The 17,839-nt window shown below is 43.2% G+C and overlaps 1 protein-coding gene across 5 annotated transcripts in view; it reads left to right on the top strand.

The window, feature by feature from the left end:
* SPTBN5 (spectrin beta, non-erythrocytic 5) overlaps nucleotides 1-17,839 on the top strand; it is a 226,477-nt gene that overhangs the window by 56,264 nt on the left and 152,374 nt on the right. For all 5 annotated transcript variants that reach the window (XM_069950563.1, XM_069950562.1, XM_069950566.1 and 2 more), the window contains 9 exons: nucleotides 932-1,048; nucleotides 1,163-1,317; nucleotides 1,471-1,603; nucleotides 2,727-2,872; nucleotides 6,681-6,795; nucleotides 8,071-8,181; nucleotides 10,961-11,140; nucleotides 13,728-13,931; nucleotides 15,470-15,619. In XM_069950563.1, coding sequence (XP_069806664.1) covers nucleotides 932-1,048; nucleotides 1,163-1,317; nucleotides 1,471-1,603; nucleotides 2,727-2,872; nucleotides 6,681-6,795; nucleotides 8,071-8,181; nucleotides 10,961-11,140; nucleotides 13,728-13,931; nucleotides 15,470-15,619 — 1,311 coding nt within the window. The remainder of the gene's footprint in view (nucleotides 1-931; nucleotides 1,049-1,162; nucleotides 1,318-1,470; nucleotides 1,604-2,726; nucleotides 2,873-6,680; nucleotides 6,796-8,070; nucleotides 8,182-10,960; nucleotides 11,141-13,727; nucleotides 13,932-15,469; nucleotides 15,620-17,839) is intronic.

Raw genomic sequence — 17,839 nt, 5'->3', positions numbered from 1 at the left:
GTGAGTTCAGTTTTGCTTGGTATTCTGCTTATTCAGCACTTGACAATATTTGTAAGTCTCATAGGCGGTGAATGGAGCAGCGGCCAAACCCTCGACTATAATCTCCGGTTGTAAATATTTTAAAAAGATGATTGTATCTAAAAATTGCTTTTACGAACCTATTATGGTGCCCCCCCCCCCCCCCCCCTCCCCCCCCCCCCCCCCCCCCCCCCCCAACACACTTAGGCTCCGTTCACAGGGAGTTAAACTGGCAGATTTCCGTTACGGAATTCTGGCGGAATTGTCCTCCGTGGAATCCCACTAGCCTTTGTGTCATACTGGCAGTCTATGGGAGGCTTGCGTGCCTGCTCTCTTCGCGCGGAAGAATTGACATGTCCATTCTTCAGGGCACGAGCCTCCCATAGACTGCCAGTATGACACAGAGGCTGCCAGGATTCCACAGTGGACAATTCCGCTAGAATACCATCACGGAATTCCGCCAGTTTTACTCTGTGTGAACGGAGCCTTAAAAGTATTCTCTTGTTTCCCTCTCAGAACATCCTAATGTGTACTGTAGGTGTCTGGTGGAAAAACCTCCTCTAGTGCAACAATTCTTATTGGCTTGGCTGCATAATACTCAGAATCACTACCTGTGTCTAAAAGAAAACCAGAAGTGGGACTAAGCTACTGAGCATGTGAGACCACCAGCACTACACAACATGAAGTACACATTCAGAGGGGGAATTAAAATTTTGCCTGATCTGACAGTGAACATTACTACTTACTTGTGGATCAACCCCTTTAAACACCTTGCTGTATAGTTGGTTTCAAAGATGTTACATATTAGAATGAATAATGTCCTGTAGGATCTATAGCCAATATAAACTACTGATGAGTGACCAGAGTCATGGAGTAGGAAATACATTTTAATTTGGTTCTCTAAATTCCTAAGTTCCTACTTGATGTGTCGGACATGGAGACCTGGATTGGAGAAAAACTTCCATTGGCTAACAGTAAGGATTATGGCAAAGAAGAGTCTGCCACTGTAAGCATGATGAAGAAACACAAGGTATGCTATAAAACCACAGATCCTATGGAGTACAGTAAGCATGAGTATCTTATACAGCGGTACAACTAGTAATAGTACATATAATAAAGGCTGCAATGTTCTTGCAATCACCAGGACTTACAGCAGGAGATTGAGCTCTACCTAGACTTGGTATCGGAGTTGGTGACTACACTGAGGAGGCTGCCGTCCTTGGGACAGGATGAGGTTGACGCTCCTGTGCAAAAGATGTGTTCACAAATGAAGGATCTAAAAGATTGTGCAAGTGTCAGGTAATAGCTGAATTCATAGCAAACACTGCAATTTCTGTTACTACATGATCTACTTCTGTATCCTCTGTGGACCTAGGCTCTTATAGTTAATTATATTTTATTGGGGTTTCCCATATAGAAGCCAGTATAATTTTCTGATATTACTCTGTATAGATGGGGAAAACTAGAAGAAGCTTTGGCTTTGCATGAATACATCCGAGAATCTGAAGACCTCCAGGAATGGATCATCCAGCAGAGACAAGTGGCAGCGTCTGACGACTATGGCAACGACTACGAGCATGTCCTGGTTAGAGAAACATCATTATTTACTTTCAACACTACACGGCTGCAGTCGGTCTCATTTTCTTAGAGTGACTCTTGTGTTGGCCAGGGGGCTAGCATATATTATCTAGTTGCCATATTGCTCGGTTAATCAAACCTGAACCGTACTCCCTAGGGTATTTTTTCTCCCTTAATCTCTGAGAGTTTTTCTGCGGATCAAGTAATCAGATTCCTTCGTACAGTTTTTCTTTATACGTTTAAATTTCCCATATGGCACATTCTAAAACCATTAGTGCCCACTAGTGTAATCTATATAACTATTCACATCAACGCACTTGAAGTGGGGGGTTGAGGTTTAATTGTCGCTTATTATGAGTTACTACCAAGTGAAGGTATTCAGCATGATCCGAGTTCCAGTGTCCTGTAAACGTAACCCCCCCCCCCCAAGAATTATTGTTTAAAGAGACTCTGTCAGCAGGTTTATGGTGTCCTATCGCAGGGTAGCATAAACTAGTGACAGAGAAGCTGAACAGAATGATGTATCACTATCACTGTTCTGTGAAGCTGATCCGGAGATCTCCTTCTGAATAACATGGACAGTAAGTAGTCCTCTCCATTATGTGCATGAGCTCAGAAGTCCTGGATATTCATGAGAAACAGAAAACTCCGCCCACCAGCTGCTGATTGCCAGTTATCTATCCAGGCAGGCAGTGTAGGCAGTCAATTGTCAATCAATGGCTTGAAGGCGAGGGGGGTGGTGGTAAGAATCCTATTCTTCTGCATATTAGGAGAACAACAGGATGATGTAAGTAATACACCGATCTGTTCAGCATTTCTGTCACTAGTTTTTGCTGTCTTCATTTAAGGCGGCATAAACAGATTCCCTTTAAATAAGATAAAAATAAACTAATGCTCGCTTCATCTCCTTCCCACACTAGGTTGTCAATGAACCACCTATAATAAATAATATTAGCCATCCAGGTGTGACATTATTATTATTATTTTATTTTATTTTATTTTTTTATTATTATTTTATTTTTATTTTTTTGTTACACTCATCCCTAGAGAAAATGTGAACATATTTTGACTTTGATTTGTATTTTCCTTTACAAAATCTCTGATTTTGGTCTTTCTCTGTTTTTTTGCAGCAACTCCAGGCAAAGTTTGACACCTTCCAGCACCAGATGGAAACAGCTGGCCAAAGGATGGCCGGATGCCAGCGGCTGGCTGATAGTCTTCTTGACGGAGGACACTCTGACTCAATGCAGATTGTTCAAAAGCAAAAGGCGCTACGGTAAGTTGACTTGTAAAGTGCTCTCTTGGCAAAATAGTCTAATAATTTAGTTGTGAAGACAAAATATGGAAAACTACTAAGGCAATCGCAGACAGTTCCAGGTGCAGATAGATGGCTTCCTGTAACCAGGAGCTTTAGAAGATATTGCTAGTAGTAAGATGATGATGTACTTTTTGATCTCCATTTCCTAACACCATGCAGCTGGCCATTATGGTAAGTGCACTATAACGGAGCTTGGGTATATAGAAGGTTACTTGCATTTGGACAGAGCAGCAGGAACACATCACAGCTTACACATTTGCATCGTAGTTATCGCTCATAGAAGCAGATTACACAGATGCTTTAGTATATAAAGTATCTAAACCGGAGAACAAATTACATTTGGTTCTGGCTGTTATGTTCTAACTGTTCATCTCAAACCATTGATGCTTGTGATGGAAGGAAAAAGAAAAGATGTAAGAGTTACAGTAGTGCAGAACATGACTGCTAATCCAGCAGATCCAATGTCTTTATCAGTAGTCCTTCTACCAATAGAGCCAGAGGAAGTTCTTGGCTAAGGGCCCTATTACACAAAAATCGTTAGATCATTCGGATTTAAACGATAATCGTTTAGTGCAATGGCAGACAACGATTAAACGACCAACAAGAAATCGTTGGTTGTTTGATAGAATTTGGACCTATTTTTATCGTTGATCGTTTGAAAATCATTCGCATGGAATAAGACGATGTTCGGTTGTTCGCAGTAGCAACAAACGCAATAGCTACGACTGCAAGAACAATGGTAAGTAACGATCATCATTCCGTGTAATTGGGTAAACGATTTCAGATCGTTCACCATAGCGGTCATTTGAGATTGATCAATGAGAAATCGCTTTGTGTAATAGTACCCTAAGCCTTTTCTGTCTTGCTGCAGGAGGTGGTCTCCATTTTAAGTCTATGGAGTCTCTTTCCCCCCAGTGAGCTCATAAGTGAAGTGCTTAGCCGAGTGCTTCTCCTGGCACTGTTTAATGATTTGTGGGGTTCTGGAAAACTCAGACAGAGAGCGATCAAAACATTTGACATGTCTCTGGGCATGTCCAAAGTCTTTTTTGAAAGTAAAAGAACTTAATTACATTTCAATACACCCTCTAAGGAACTATGTACAGTAGGATTGTTGTTGCAACACCATTGGTGGGCTTGTCCTGCTGGCATCAAAAACTCTTTTTAGCAAAGCTGGTACAGTTGCTTTATGTCTTTATTCCCACATGCATCTTCTACAAAGTTGTAGAATGAGGTGATGGGTACAACACAGTACTTAGTCAGGGGGCTACATTGCAGCTCTGTCTCTTTTTAGTATATAAATAAGCTCATCCATTCATGTGTTTTTGCCATGTTCAGTGTCTGTGGGACAGCTGTCTGTGATTTATTATATCACACATAAGGTGAGTCCTAATCCTCCCTGCATCGCTCTGTATTTACACACGTATCTGTAAGATCTCAGGTGCAGAGGGAAAGAATAAGTGCCAAGGAAGCGGGAGAGATTAGGTGTACATCTTTAGGCGCTGTATTGGCAATTGCACACTCTTCCGGACTAGAAGCTTTAATTAGATCATTATTTCGGGTATACAGAAAGACAGGATGAAACCCTGCATCTACAAGCTATGGCTGACAAGCCCTCATACATCCTGCTTGCAACATGTTTTGACATTTATATGTACAACTAATTTATTTTTAGACATTTCTGTCCAGATTGATTCATGTTTTTCCTGCATATTACCTTCCTAGATGAAAATAGATTACAGAAGACTATCCTTCATGTAATAAAATAAGAAATAATTAAAGAGGTTAAAGAGAACCCCTCACCATGAAAATGCTATTGGCATCATGTTATAGAGCAGAAGGAGCTGAGCGGAGTGATACATATTTTTGTGGTATCCCACCTCGGGTGTTTCTAGTTTGGGCACCTGTCGTAAAAGCCTTGTATCGTAGAGTAGAGTGGTAATGAAGTTGTATTCTCAGGTTTTACCACATGATTTCACTATGTATTATTTTGTATGTTGCACAGCTGTAGTCAGTCAAGGGTTACTGTTGTATTTTATGATTGTGTGCACCAATGAAAGATACTCTTTTCTTCCTATCTCTATTTTCTTCTCTTCTATACGCTTTCTCCTCCACCACTCACAGGAGCGGTTACATACACACTGTAGGAATTAGTGACATGGGGAGAGAAAGTGTAGGACCACCTTTAGTTAGTTCTTCTCTGATTCTCAGTGGATCAAGACACACAAATCAGGCATCCCTGCTAAACTTGGCCAGGAGCCTAGCTCTGCCAGGTTCCCTGTCGGGGACAGACCAGCTGTGGTAGTAGACATGTATGGAGAACTCAGAGACTTTCCTTATAAAAGCCACACTTACAGTCAAGATGCAGTGCTAAACACTTAATGGAGGACAAGTCAGCGATCACCTTAACCCACGCTGTGATCCTCTCTATACACTGCAGGGGCGGTATCCTAAAGCAGAAGAATTGATCAAAGATAGAGCAAAGCAGCCATATCCAAGGCCTAAGTACTCTATCTCGCAGCGCAGGTGACAACGGGACACACTCGAACACTTTGCTCAACTTAGGTAACAAAGACTGGGGCTTGTGTCACTCATGTAGGACAGTTACCCCGACACTGCAGGGCAGAAGGTGGTTATAGCGACAAAGGCTGAAACAGAGGCACAAGTATTCTTCTCTTCTCAAGTAGATTCAGTAAACGCAAGTCTGTATCTCAAAAGTCACTCATCCTATTATCCTGTATTACAAGAGACTTGTCAGTAAAGATCAGTTTATTTATTCTACTGGGACTCTATGATCATTGCACCAGCACCCATACACACAGGCTACACTATCCTTGTGCAATTTCCCCCTTTCTGTGGGTGGAGGTACCGACAGTCCGGGTGGGTCATCTCTCCATTCCGGACCACCGTGATAAGAGCCCAAGTGACCCATCACAACCTGGCAGGTCACCGACCATTGGGGATCAGTATAGCCAGCCACAACTAAAAGCAGGTGTAACACCCAACCTGTGTGCTGAGCTAGCACCGGCATCACGACAGAACTATCACTGGCTGAGTTGTACGGCACTACTGACCAACCACCATAGAAGTGGCGTCACCAGGAACAACTCAACAGGTGACCGGTCAGACACCACATCTTTATGGGAAAAGATTCAGTATAACTTGTAATTTATTGATTGAAATCTCTAATGTTTCCAAGCTAGAGAGTCCAGTCCATTGAGTGACTCCGCCCACTGGACTCTTTTATCACAGAATGATCAGGGATTTCAATCAACATGTAACAAGTTATACTGAATCTTTTCCCACAAAGATATATATATATATATCAATCTCCTCAGCTCTTCCTGCTCTATAACATGATGCCGATAGATAAGAGAGCATTGTTTTGGTGACCGGTTCCATTTAAGGAACAATTAAAAGGGTTTTCTGAAATAAAAAATACAGCCTGCTTTTATTATCCAATGATAAAATTCACAATACTCACCTTGCTGAGCCCACTGACGCTGCTTTGGTCTGCCCCGATTCCTCTAGTTACTTACCGATGACACATTATCCCTGCTCTGCTGATTGAGGTTCTGAACACACACTAAGGCCTGTTAGTGTCATCATCCCTGTTTGGCACTCATGAAGTAGCGGCCTACCAAGCCCATGGCTCTCCACTGTAGTGTCCGAGAGATCTACACTGCTAGGCTGTTAGTTATGTATAATACAGCCCCTAATCTCTGCCTCTCTGTATTTTCTCTAATATATATATTTTTTTTATTTTAAGGGCATCTTGGGAAGAACTTCAGCAACTAACAAAGCAACGAAGAAAACGCCTGCAAGATGCTGAAGTTATTCATAAGTCTTTTTGGGACCTAAAAGAAGCTCTCTCCCAAATAGAGGTGACTATGACATGGCTATTTTTTTTTTTTTTTTTCAAGTAGAACACATAGGTGCTGTATTTCCTTGCTCAGTATGTACTCAGGCATGTACTAAGTTGTGGCTGCCACCTTAAACGGGTTGTCCAGCGAAAATCTTTTTCTTTCAAATCAACTGATATCAGAAAGTTATATAGATTTGTAATTTACTTCTATTAAAAAATCTCAAGTCTTCCCATACGTATCAGCTGCTGTATGTCATGCAGGAAATGTTTTATTTTCAGTGTGACACAGCGCTCTCTGCTGACATCTCTGGCCGAAACAGGAACTGTCCAGAGCAGGAGAGGTTTTCTATGGGGATTCATGGAAAATGGAGACAAAGTTCTTGTCTCGGCCAGAGATGTCAGCAGAGAGCACTGTGTCAGACTGAAAATAAAACAACATTTCCTGCATGACATACAGCAGCTAATAAGTATGGGAAGACTTGAGATTTTTTAATAGAAGTAAATTACAAATCTATATAACTTTCTGATATCAGTTGATTTGAAAGAAAAAGATTATTGCTGGACAACCCCTTTAACTTTAAACTGTGGCCAATGACTGCACTGTGTTGCTAGGGTTGCCACAGCATTGTGCGTCCAGGGGGCGGTTGTGGTTTTACCCACATGCAGCAAACATGGATACAGCCCAGGCTGATGACTGTGTAAAGAAAATAATAAACTTAAAACAGACCTGTCCAAGTTCCCCAGTGTTCTTCTCCCTTCTGCCCTCTGTCCGCTCCTCACAGCCACCGCTGGCACTTCTGAGCCTGAGTCTCTGAAGTGACAGGCTGGGCAGCCAATCACTGGTCACAGTGCTGTACCATTGGCTGAGTGACCTGTCTCTTCAGAGACCAGCTCAGAACTTCCAGCGGTGGCTGTGAGGAGCGGGCAAAAGCGAGAACAACATCGGTGAGTGTGGACAAGTATGTATAATGTTATTATTTTACACTTTCCAGGACTCCCTACGGCTGCATCCAACTTCTCCAACCACGGTTATTCCAATGCCGTGCAATGGCGCTCATCTCTAATTGCTAACTGCTTTCTGTCTCTTTATGTCCCAAGCATCTTTTTGCTCCATGTCAATCACTAACTCTCACCATGTAATGATCATTGGCCTTAATTGGCACCAAATAGACAATATTACACATGTGCCAAAAATAAATAAATAATAATAATCAAGGGTGCCCGCTTAAGTATATTGTGAGCTCATCATTAGATATGTGGAGATAAGTGTTGTTTTTTTTTAATTGCTTGGCAGGAGAAATCCCAAAGCATTCCAGATGACATTGCCAAAGACCTTAGCGGAGTCCAGTCCCAGCTGCGTAAACACGAGGCCCTGGAACATGAGTTGTCTGGGAATGAGCAGCAGGTAAACGATTCATTACTGTGCATGTCTGGAGAAGCCGCAGCGCTCCCCGCTTAGGACCCTCACTACTCCGGCATGGCTGATGGGGTACAGCTGTCTCTAGCATTCACATAGCTCACTGACATTTCAATGCAGACTTCCATCATGCGTTAATAGCACTAAGCATGCGAAATAAGGGAGATGGGGTCTCCAGGGGAAATGTGCTGACTGAATGACCGTGAAACTGCAGGCTGTCATACTATAGAAGCTCTCACTGACTTTAGATGGCTCATTATCGTAAGTTTTTTTTTAAATTACCCTGTAAAATTTAAACCATTTTTATCTTGCACATACCGTGTTTCCCCGCAAATAAGACAATGTTTTATATAAATTTTTGCTCTCAAAGATGCACTACGTCTTATTTTCAGGGGATGTCTTTTTTCTATGAAGAATTATTCATGTCACATGCACAGCAGGTGTAGCTGGAGGAGGTCGGCACTCCGATGCCAGGTGGTGCCTGGGTCAGGATATAGAACATCAAAAGGACTTGTTGAGAAAGGCTCTACGCCGAAACGCGTCCTTACCCGTCCGTCTGTATATGCACTTGTAAAATAAATCACTTTGCAGAAGTTGGCGACATGCACAGCAGGGACAGAGTGTACGGTACGGCATCTACCGACCACCAGGGGGAGTTTACCACAGCATAACAGGGGCAGAGCGTACGGTATGGCAGCTTCCGGGCACCAGGGGGAGCTCAGCACAGCAGATACAGAATGTACGGTATGGCAGCTTCTGGCCACCAGGAGAAGCTCACCACAGCGCACACGTACAGCACTGCAGGGACAGAGTGTACGGTATGGCAACTTCCGGCCACCAGGGGAAACTCACCACAGCACACTCATACAGCACAGCAGGGACAGCATACGGTATGGCAGCTTCTGGCCACCAGGTGAAGCTCAACACAGCACACTCGTACTGCACAGCAGGGACAGCGTACGGTATGGCAGCTTCCAGCCACCATGGGGAGCTTGTCACAGCACAACAGGGACAGCGTACGGTAGGGCGGCAGGCAACAGGATAGTGTCAGACTCTGTACATCTGGCAGTAGATGACAACTAGGAATGGGAATGACAACGCGCCTCTTGATGCCTTACCTGCACATTTACAAGTGACAGCTGTGGAAGGGAACATCTGGGTTGGCAGCAGGTGACGGTCTTTATGCCCTGCATGCAGCTCCTCTGCAATGGACGGTGAAGGTAGGGGGCAACAAGGGTGGGCAAAAAAGAATCACTGCTTCATGCCCTTGTGTTCTGTTTGGCGGTCATGCTTCCAAACAAAAATTTTGCTAGGTCTTACTTTTGGGGAAGGCCTTTTATTTAGCAATTCAGCAAAACCTCTATTAGGTTTTATTTTCATGGGGTGTCTTATTTTTGGGAAGCAGGGTAGTCACAGGGTGTCTTATTTTCATGGAAGCAGGATAACAGCTAATCTGTACCAGCAACAGGTTTAGGTATTTTGAAACATTCTCATATTTTTAGTGGACCCAGGACTCAGGTCGAGCATTTTTTAATGCTTAAGGGCTTGACTCGAGAACCCCATTAAAATCAATGGGAGACTTGAGCATTTAAAAAGGTGCCCCTTGCTCAGCAAAGCAAAGGTATTTATAAAAATTTGAACGAAAAAATGCAAGACATATTAGAACTATTAGAAGTATGCCATTGATTAGCAGCATACCACCAGAGTTCTAATGTGTCTTGCTGTAACCTATTGCATTTGTTGACACATCCCTTCAAGGGACGAAATATACAATATACAAACATTAGGACAGAAAATGCATTACGTTACTGCAAGACACATCAGTATTCCGGCAGTATGCTGTTAATTGACGACATACCACCAGAGGTCTAATATGTCTTGAAGTAACTTGAGCACTATGTTTAGTAGAGCATTCTTTGGTGTTGGTGTTTTTCAGGGATCCGTTAATATTGTACAATGCTAGTTATAATTGCTGACATCATTTTTTTTTTTTACTGATGCCTTATCTTTGAAAAACACAAATTCCATTGATTTCAATGGGGGATCTGTGATCATGATCCGAGGTAGGACATGTCCTATTTTTTTACGGAGCGTACTGTGAAAAAAAACAAAACAGGACGTGTGAATAGCTCAATAGAAAGCAATGGGCTATAAAACTGTCCGTAATTATGGACAACTTCACGGGATATGTGAATAAGAACCTAGGATTTTTTTTGTTAACCAAGGTCAGTCTTTCCCTAAGCACATGAGTATGAAGCTGCTGGGGAGACCTGTGGGAGTAGGAGCCTGCAGATATACCGCAGCTACTCTATGACTTTTTGCGTATACTCTTTTGCAGCACTCAGACTATTTGTGCAGGAATAGGGAACGCTAGTGGTTGCTTCACTACTGTACATGTCCAGAGAGAGCGAACGCTATTTTTAAGGAGCAGCACAAGCAGAACAAGTGCTGTAAATGGACCATTACAATCTAATTTTGGTGCCTGAAGGTCACAAGCAACTGAAACATGGAATCAAATTCTATTTAACATCTTTAATCCTATTACTATGTATCTGCAGCCCTCCATACAGTGGCAGCAGTAGGATGCAGACTCCTGGAGGCCTGACATTTTGGGATATGATAAATACAAGTGCAGGATTAGTGTAGCTTTAATCTAGAGCTTTTATTTGACCTTTATATCTTACATCTTTCATGTTAGTGCATGTTCATTCATTTAGTGATAGAAATTGTGTAATTTAGAATTCCCTTTTACTCATATATTTTGCAGCTCCAAGAGCTTGTTGATGCGGCGGACGATGCCCTGCTGAGGGGCTCCAGGGAGCAGAATCTGAGACTGCAGCAGAAACAGCAGGAGGTGGTGGAGAAATGGGAGCTGATGAAAACTAAAGTGGAGAAGAGGAGAACAGACCTGGAACAGGCTTGCAAGCTTTACCTCTTCTTGGCAGCTGTAAGTGTCAGCATGTGTACACCATCTTCATGTTTACTGACTAAAGTTTAAAGGGAAACTATAAGCAGGTTAGAAGAGTCTAACCTGCTGATATGTCCCTACTGTGCATGGGGAGCTGAGGATGAAGGTAAGCTTCTATCCTTCATCCTCTGCGCCATTTCTGTGCTATTAGGATTTTTGTCTTTATGCTAATTAAGCATTTGGTGCACTGGGGGCGGGACTACCCTCAGTGCACTGGGGGTGATAGTCCCGTCACCAGTGCACCAAAATGCCTAATTAGCATAAAGATTAAACTCCTGATAGCACGGAAACTGTGCCAAGGATGAAGGTAGGAAACGTAACTACATCCTCAGCTCCCTGTGGAAAGACTGCTTCCTACTATACTGACACAGTCGTGCAGCTATGTCAGTACTGTAGCGCCAGGATTTAAACTGATTCAGAGCTCCCAGCATAATAATGAACCATGATGCCAGGAGTTCCGTGATTCCGGTCCATAGCACATCTTCTGTATGAATGCCCCCTTAGTTATCAATTCATGTGTATGATGTTAGTCTCAGACTTTTTCAGTGAGAAAAGAGAGAGATATCCTAGGGAAGAAACATGCAGCTCAGCCACGGGCCAATGTTTTCTAGCAGATAAGCTGGCCATTCACATGAAATAAACTTTTGGCCAACAGCCATCCCTCCTGATCCTTTTATTGACACGACTGCTGGGTTCTGTTAATCCAAATTAATCCAACATGCTCAATCCTTATCTTCGATGACATCGTCTAAAAGTGTAGCGTACACATAGTTGGCCAATTGTGCCAAAAATGGGGGCCATTAGAAAATTGGTGAGACAACTATTTAAGGTCTATGGCTGGCTTATCGTAATGGTCTAAGGAAGAGCGACCATTACAGTAAGCCAGCCATAGACCTTAAATAGTTGTCTTTTTTTATTATCAGCCGATTGATGTGTGTATACCTTCTCCAATCCCAGCCAGCCACCTGTTACTGCCAGAGGTAGCCATATTTGATAATCCGTATTTCTTCAGCCGCCGCTCAAGTGAATAACCATCCATGTAATGCATTATTGTAGTAGGTCTTCTAAGCTGGGATCCGACAAGAATTACCCCTTTGCTGTCCATATCCTCTAATAGGATATATGGGCAGGGGATTGCCTTCATGAGACAACCCCTTAAAGTTTGTATATGTGTTAACCTATCGAGAACTGCTGTCAGTTCTGAGTTCAAGTTTCTCTAGGTCGGTATTGTCTGTGTAACTTTACCTTTGGGAAGGGTTTCAGTCCTCGAATCACGTGTAGACTGAGGAGGAACACTAGCTGGCTGTGAATCATAGATAAATATAATCTGGGACTGAGCTGCGGATCTGTGACCGAGCCTCCTTATATGAACATTAGACAGCTGTCTCTGGTGTAACCCCTTATTTTAATAACACAAGCTGCAGGCTAGATCACTGCTGCACAGACAAGGGGTCCCTGGCATGGTGGTCAAGACTAAAACATCTGTAGTTTTTACACTTTAAGTGCACTTTTACTATCATCCGCAGATCTGTGCACTGCCTGCCAATGCTAATGTTTATTATGTGTAAATATAATACGGTACAAAGACACTTAGTTAAAGGGTTATTCCAGGCAAAATAGACTGATGACTGCTTCTGGCCCTGTTCACTGTAGTGTAGTGTGAGAGCTGAATAGTCGAATGGTGGAGGTGATGGGTGGCAGCACTCGGCCAATTAGTGACTGACCATCAGTCTATTTTGCAGAGAGCCGTGCGAGACGTCCCATTGAAATAAATGGCAGACAGGATCCTGTAGTGGAGAGCTCCGCCCCAGAACCCTCCCAATTTTACTCTGTGTATACATCCCCTTAAAGTGGAACTATCAGCAGGTTAGAAGAAACTAATCTGCTAATAGCCCCCTATAGTGCCGGGGATGCTGAGGAGGAAGGTGTGTGTTACCTTCCTCCTCGGCATCGGTCCTGCACTGTCAGTCGGGATAAACTCTGCTTCGAAGCACTGCCACGCCATCTGTCCTGCCCCTGCTAATGATAATCAATGCAACAGTTCTCCTAACAGTGTTCCTGAGCGTTGTTTACCCCGGCTAACCGTGCAGGACCGGTGCCGAGGAGTAAGGTAACACACACACACACCTTTTACCTTCCTCCTCATCATCCCCGGCGCTATAGGGAGCTATCAGCAGGTTAGATTTCTCTAACCTGCTGATAGTTCCCCTTTAAAGTTCTTACAAGTAGAGATTTGTCTTAACTACCTTAAAGGGGTTGTCCAGGGAGCAGAACCAGGCTGAAGCCTTCTGCGCCCCAGCGCTTATTTCCTGAGATTCCACGTTTTAGAAATAAGGCTTCCCAGATGTGTAGGGACGGAGCTAAGTCACAATAATTGTGTTCAGGAGAAACTACACCTTCATGCAATATCAAATAGCTGCACATATTATGGAGACACTGCGTAGCTATTTGACATCAGCACGCCCGCATGTCATAATAATGACTTGGGAAGGGATGGGGGGGTGTAAAGTTTGTGAAAGTATAGCGAATAAAGTATAGTGATAAAGCTGTAAACTCTTATTTACAGGTGCGTGACTATTTCTCATGGACCGCAGAGATAACCCGTGAGATGAACGCTGATGAGACCATAAGGGGAGTTCTAGCAAGTAGTGAGAGACTGAAAGCCCACCAGGACCTAAGGCAGAATATGGACGCCCATCAAGAAACCTATAACAAGACAGTCACTGTTGGACACTCTCTTCTACAAGAGGGGAAAATCCCAGCAGCACAGGTAAACAGCTAATGTTTCATTGTTCAAAGTAGGTTAGAACCTGATTCATATTTGTTTTGGTTTTAGAAAAAAAAAACGCCCACACAATTTTTTCCCAATTAAAATTTTTGTCCATCTAAGGTACTTAAAGGGGTTATCCAGCGTTTAAAAAGTTTTTATATATTGCTGCCGTGTTTGTAAACAATAAACATGCTTACCTCTCCATGCTCCCTCGATGAAGTGTCGCTGGTGTTTGGAGTGTCAGCCTGCTCAGCCAATCACTGGCCGCGGGGCTGTCACTCCCGAGACTAGTTTGTAGGGGAGCTGCAGTTAGCTGGGGACACCGGGGGAGAGTGCGGAAAGGTAAGCATAACCTGTTTGTTATGTTTACAACGGTGCAGCAATGTATAAACCCTGGATGACTACTTTTTTTTTTTCTTTAAACAGTTTTGACTTCACTTGACCTTACTAATTCCTCGGCAACCAGCAATTACATTGTGGAGTGGGTGATTGGGGGACGCGTCTCCCGTCCAATTGTCTAATAATTCCAGCCAGTCATGGCAGGTGCCAGCTGTTATAAACATCCCATCCCCCGAGCCTGCTGACATCCTGCCATACATGCATGTTATATGCTGAAGTTAGGACATATATTATAAGTATAAATATGATCATAAGTAAAGGTGCAATCGCCCACACACTTGCCAACTGTGCAGGGAACTACAGGGCAGCTGTTTAAAGCCTTGAAGCGCTTATAGACTTTAATGGAAGCTTTAGAGTGTAACTGCACAGAACAGACATGCCATGTCACTACTTTTCTGTGTTTCCCGTCACCCATTTAAGTCAATGGGGGTGGGGTCTTTACAGCTGACACCACATGGCTTTAGATGCAGAAATCAGCAAGTGCCATGAAAACCCCAACATGATTAAAGGGGCTTTCTGCTCCTACAGCATGATGTGATCTCCACTTGTGAAATGGACTTATCTGGGGATGACAGCCTGCTCAGCCGATCACTGGCCAAGGCAGAGCAGCACCACAGTCAATCATTGGCTGAGCGAGCTGTCATCCCCAGACAAGTCCATCTCTGAAGTGGAAGCGAGATCGCTCAGCGCGGGAATCGTTTGAGCGGAATACCCCTTTAATAACAGTTTAAACACGCCCTAGTAGTTATCATCGTGCGCAGATTTCACCCCTAGAGACCCCCCCTATGGGTCAGTAGGAAAATAAAAATTCCACGGCATCTGAGCTGCAGTAACCAGATCCGGCCACTACACCATGGACGGAGCCAACTGCTTCCTGTCACTGTCTGGGCAATGAACAGCTGATCTGGTGTGTGTGTGTGTGTGGGGGGGGGGGGGGATAGCTAATCAGTCCATTGATCTATATTCCTGATTACGTTTCTGTATGTGTATGTGTGTGTGTGTATATATGTGTGTGTATATATGTAGTGTGTGTGTGTATATATATATATATATATATATATATATATATATATATATATATATATATATATAGTTTTACACTTAGAAGCTGTTAACAAGAGCCGTATTCAATACTTCAGATCACAGAAAAGCTTCAGGCCATTGTTGAAGAAAACAAGAAGCTTTATCAGCAGTGGGAAATGAAGAAAAAGTTACTGGAGCAGATTCACCGAGAACAAGTCTTCTACAGAGACATCGATAATATGGAGAAGATCCTAAATTCTCAGGAGGTCAGTAAGAAACCTCCCTACTTCATCCAGGGGGCTTATTTCTCCAAACATTATTGGTTGCATCATGTTACGTTGTATCTCAGTGTTTCTTTGGGGAATAACATCAGTCTGTGGTTTAGCAAGATAATCGTGTCCTTTAGTGTCCAATGCTCAGGAGAAAAATACTTCTAAGTCAATTTTAAAATGTTTCCATGGACTATGCTGCGGTACTGTGGGCAGGGCTAAAGGCCTGTCCGCCCCTCTTCTGGAATATTCCTCTGCAGTTCCTCTGACTTGCTGTTAGTTTCACCAAAATTCACAGCACTTCTTTGGGGCACAGTGTCATATGTATTAAAGGGGTTATCCAACAGAGAGAATGCCCCATGTGCTGTGCTTTATCCCACCACTGCCCCCATATGTGTTTTAGTATGAATTGCCATTTTCCCAGTGCTCCGTGGTCCAGTCTGCTAATTCTTGTGGATTATGCACCACATAATATCAGTCTTCTCTCCTGACATCAGACTGCCAGGTACTCACCTGCTCCCGCTGTCCTCATGGCCCACTCCATCTTCTTTGGCTTGGAGTCAGGCGACCACAGAAAGGGGCATGAATTTTAGGTGTGAGGGGAAGCCTGGCTACATCTGGATATGGGAGTCATGTCCTTCTCTTCTGGAAAGTGAGGGGGGGGGGGGGCAGATCATGGAACACAGAGCAGAATAGCTAATAAAAGTACTTGAGGTGTCAGATATCATGTCATAATAGATGCTGTTGTATATAAATGTATATATTCAAATTATCCCTTTTAAGTCAAACTTTTTTCACTGACCCCACGCCCACTTGCCACTGAGCCACTCCCTCTTGTTGGGCATGGCATGCATCTCTATTCCTTCTGTTTAAAGCAATTATCCACAATTAGAAAGGGCACGGCGCCACCCCTGTCTCTTAGGTTGTGTGTGGTATTACTACTCGGTACCATTCACTTTAATGGAACTGAGCTGCAAAACTCACACTAAAACTGTGGAGATAAGTGGTGCTGTTTCTGGAAGAAAACGGCCATGTTTTTTTTTAGCACTGGGTAAACCCCTTAACCCTTTGAGGACCAAACCTAAAATGACCCAGTGAACCAGGTGGCAATTTTTATTTTTACTTTTGTTTTTTCCTCCTCCTCCTCTTCTAAGAGCACTAGCACTTTAATATTTCTGTCTGTGTAATAGGGCCCTTAGTTCCCCTGTATTTTCTGTAATAGTTATAAATACTGTATTGATAATGTTCCTTGTACATAGAGACTTGTTACTTCTTGCCCACAGCCCCAGCTCTGATGCCATCTTGTCTCCTATTTCAGGCTCTTCTCTGTGCATGTATAGACCGTACCAGTTGTGTAAAAGTGTCACTTGTGATGGTTTTGTTGATAGATAAGACTGAAGTGAACGGTTACATGAGGAATTGCACGAGCCGGTGACTTTTACGTTTGCTCTGATTATCGCTTATTTATAGAAACTGGTGTATCCTTCTCTTTGTTGTGTCTGCTGGTGCCTAACTGGTGTGGCACTCCAGTGAATTTTTTTTTCTAAATCAACTGGTTTCAAAACATTATATAGATTTGTAAGTGACTTGTATTTAAATATCTCCAATCGTTCAGTACTTATTAGCTGCTGTATGTCCTGCAGTAAGTGGTCTATTCTTTCCCCTTCTGCTCTGGAGAGTTCCTGACATGGACAGAGGTGGCAGCAGAGAGCCAAGATTAGGCCTATATTTAAAACACATATCAACAATACTTGTGCACGGAAGGACGACAGGTGAGCTGGCTGCCAGTAGAGACAGTGTATTGCTGTGGGTAATGTACTGCGGTAAAAGCTTAGGTCTTGGCACTTATAGTGAAATTTATTGTCCTACCTACCTGAGCATTGTTGCAGACCAGGTGCACATCTTCATGGCCGCAGTGTTCCCTAATGGCCTGTTAGCAGTCGTGCAATGTTTTCAGGAAAGTTGCTGAGTTGAAGGCGTTGATTTGGCTTTGGTTTTTTAGATCTCAGTCCGTTCAAGCATCTGTGGGTTGTGCTGGCAAACAAGTCTAGTCCATAAAGGCCGTAACTTAAAGGGGTTAAAGGCTCTACTGCTAATATCTCGGGTCAGAGCTGTTTTGGCAGCATAGCCGGCACCTCCCTTTATATTAGGTAGTTTTTTGGATTGGGGTGTTTGTGTAAAATATAGAAAATTTATGAAATCCAGTTGTATTGTGCA

Source organism: Dendropsophus ebraccatus, chromosome 13 (genome assembly GCF_027789765.1).
Source record: "Dendropsophus ebraccatus isolate aDenEbr1 chromosome 13, aDenEbr1.pat, whole genome shotgun sequence".
Taxonomy (NCBI): Eukaryota; Metazoa; Chordata; class Amphibia; order Anura; family Hylidae; genus Dendropsophus; species Dendropsophus ebraccatus.
The sequence above is the reverse complement of the archived record's forward strand: the minus strand, read 5'-3'. Positions and strand labels throughout refer to the sequence as shown.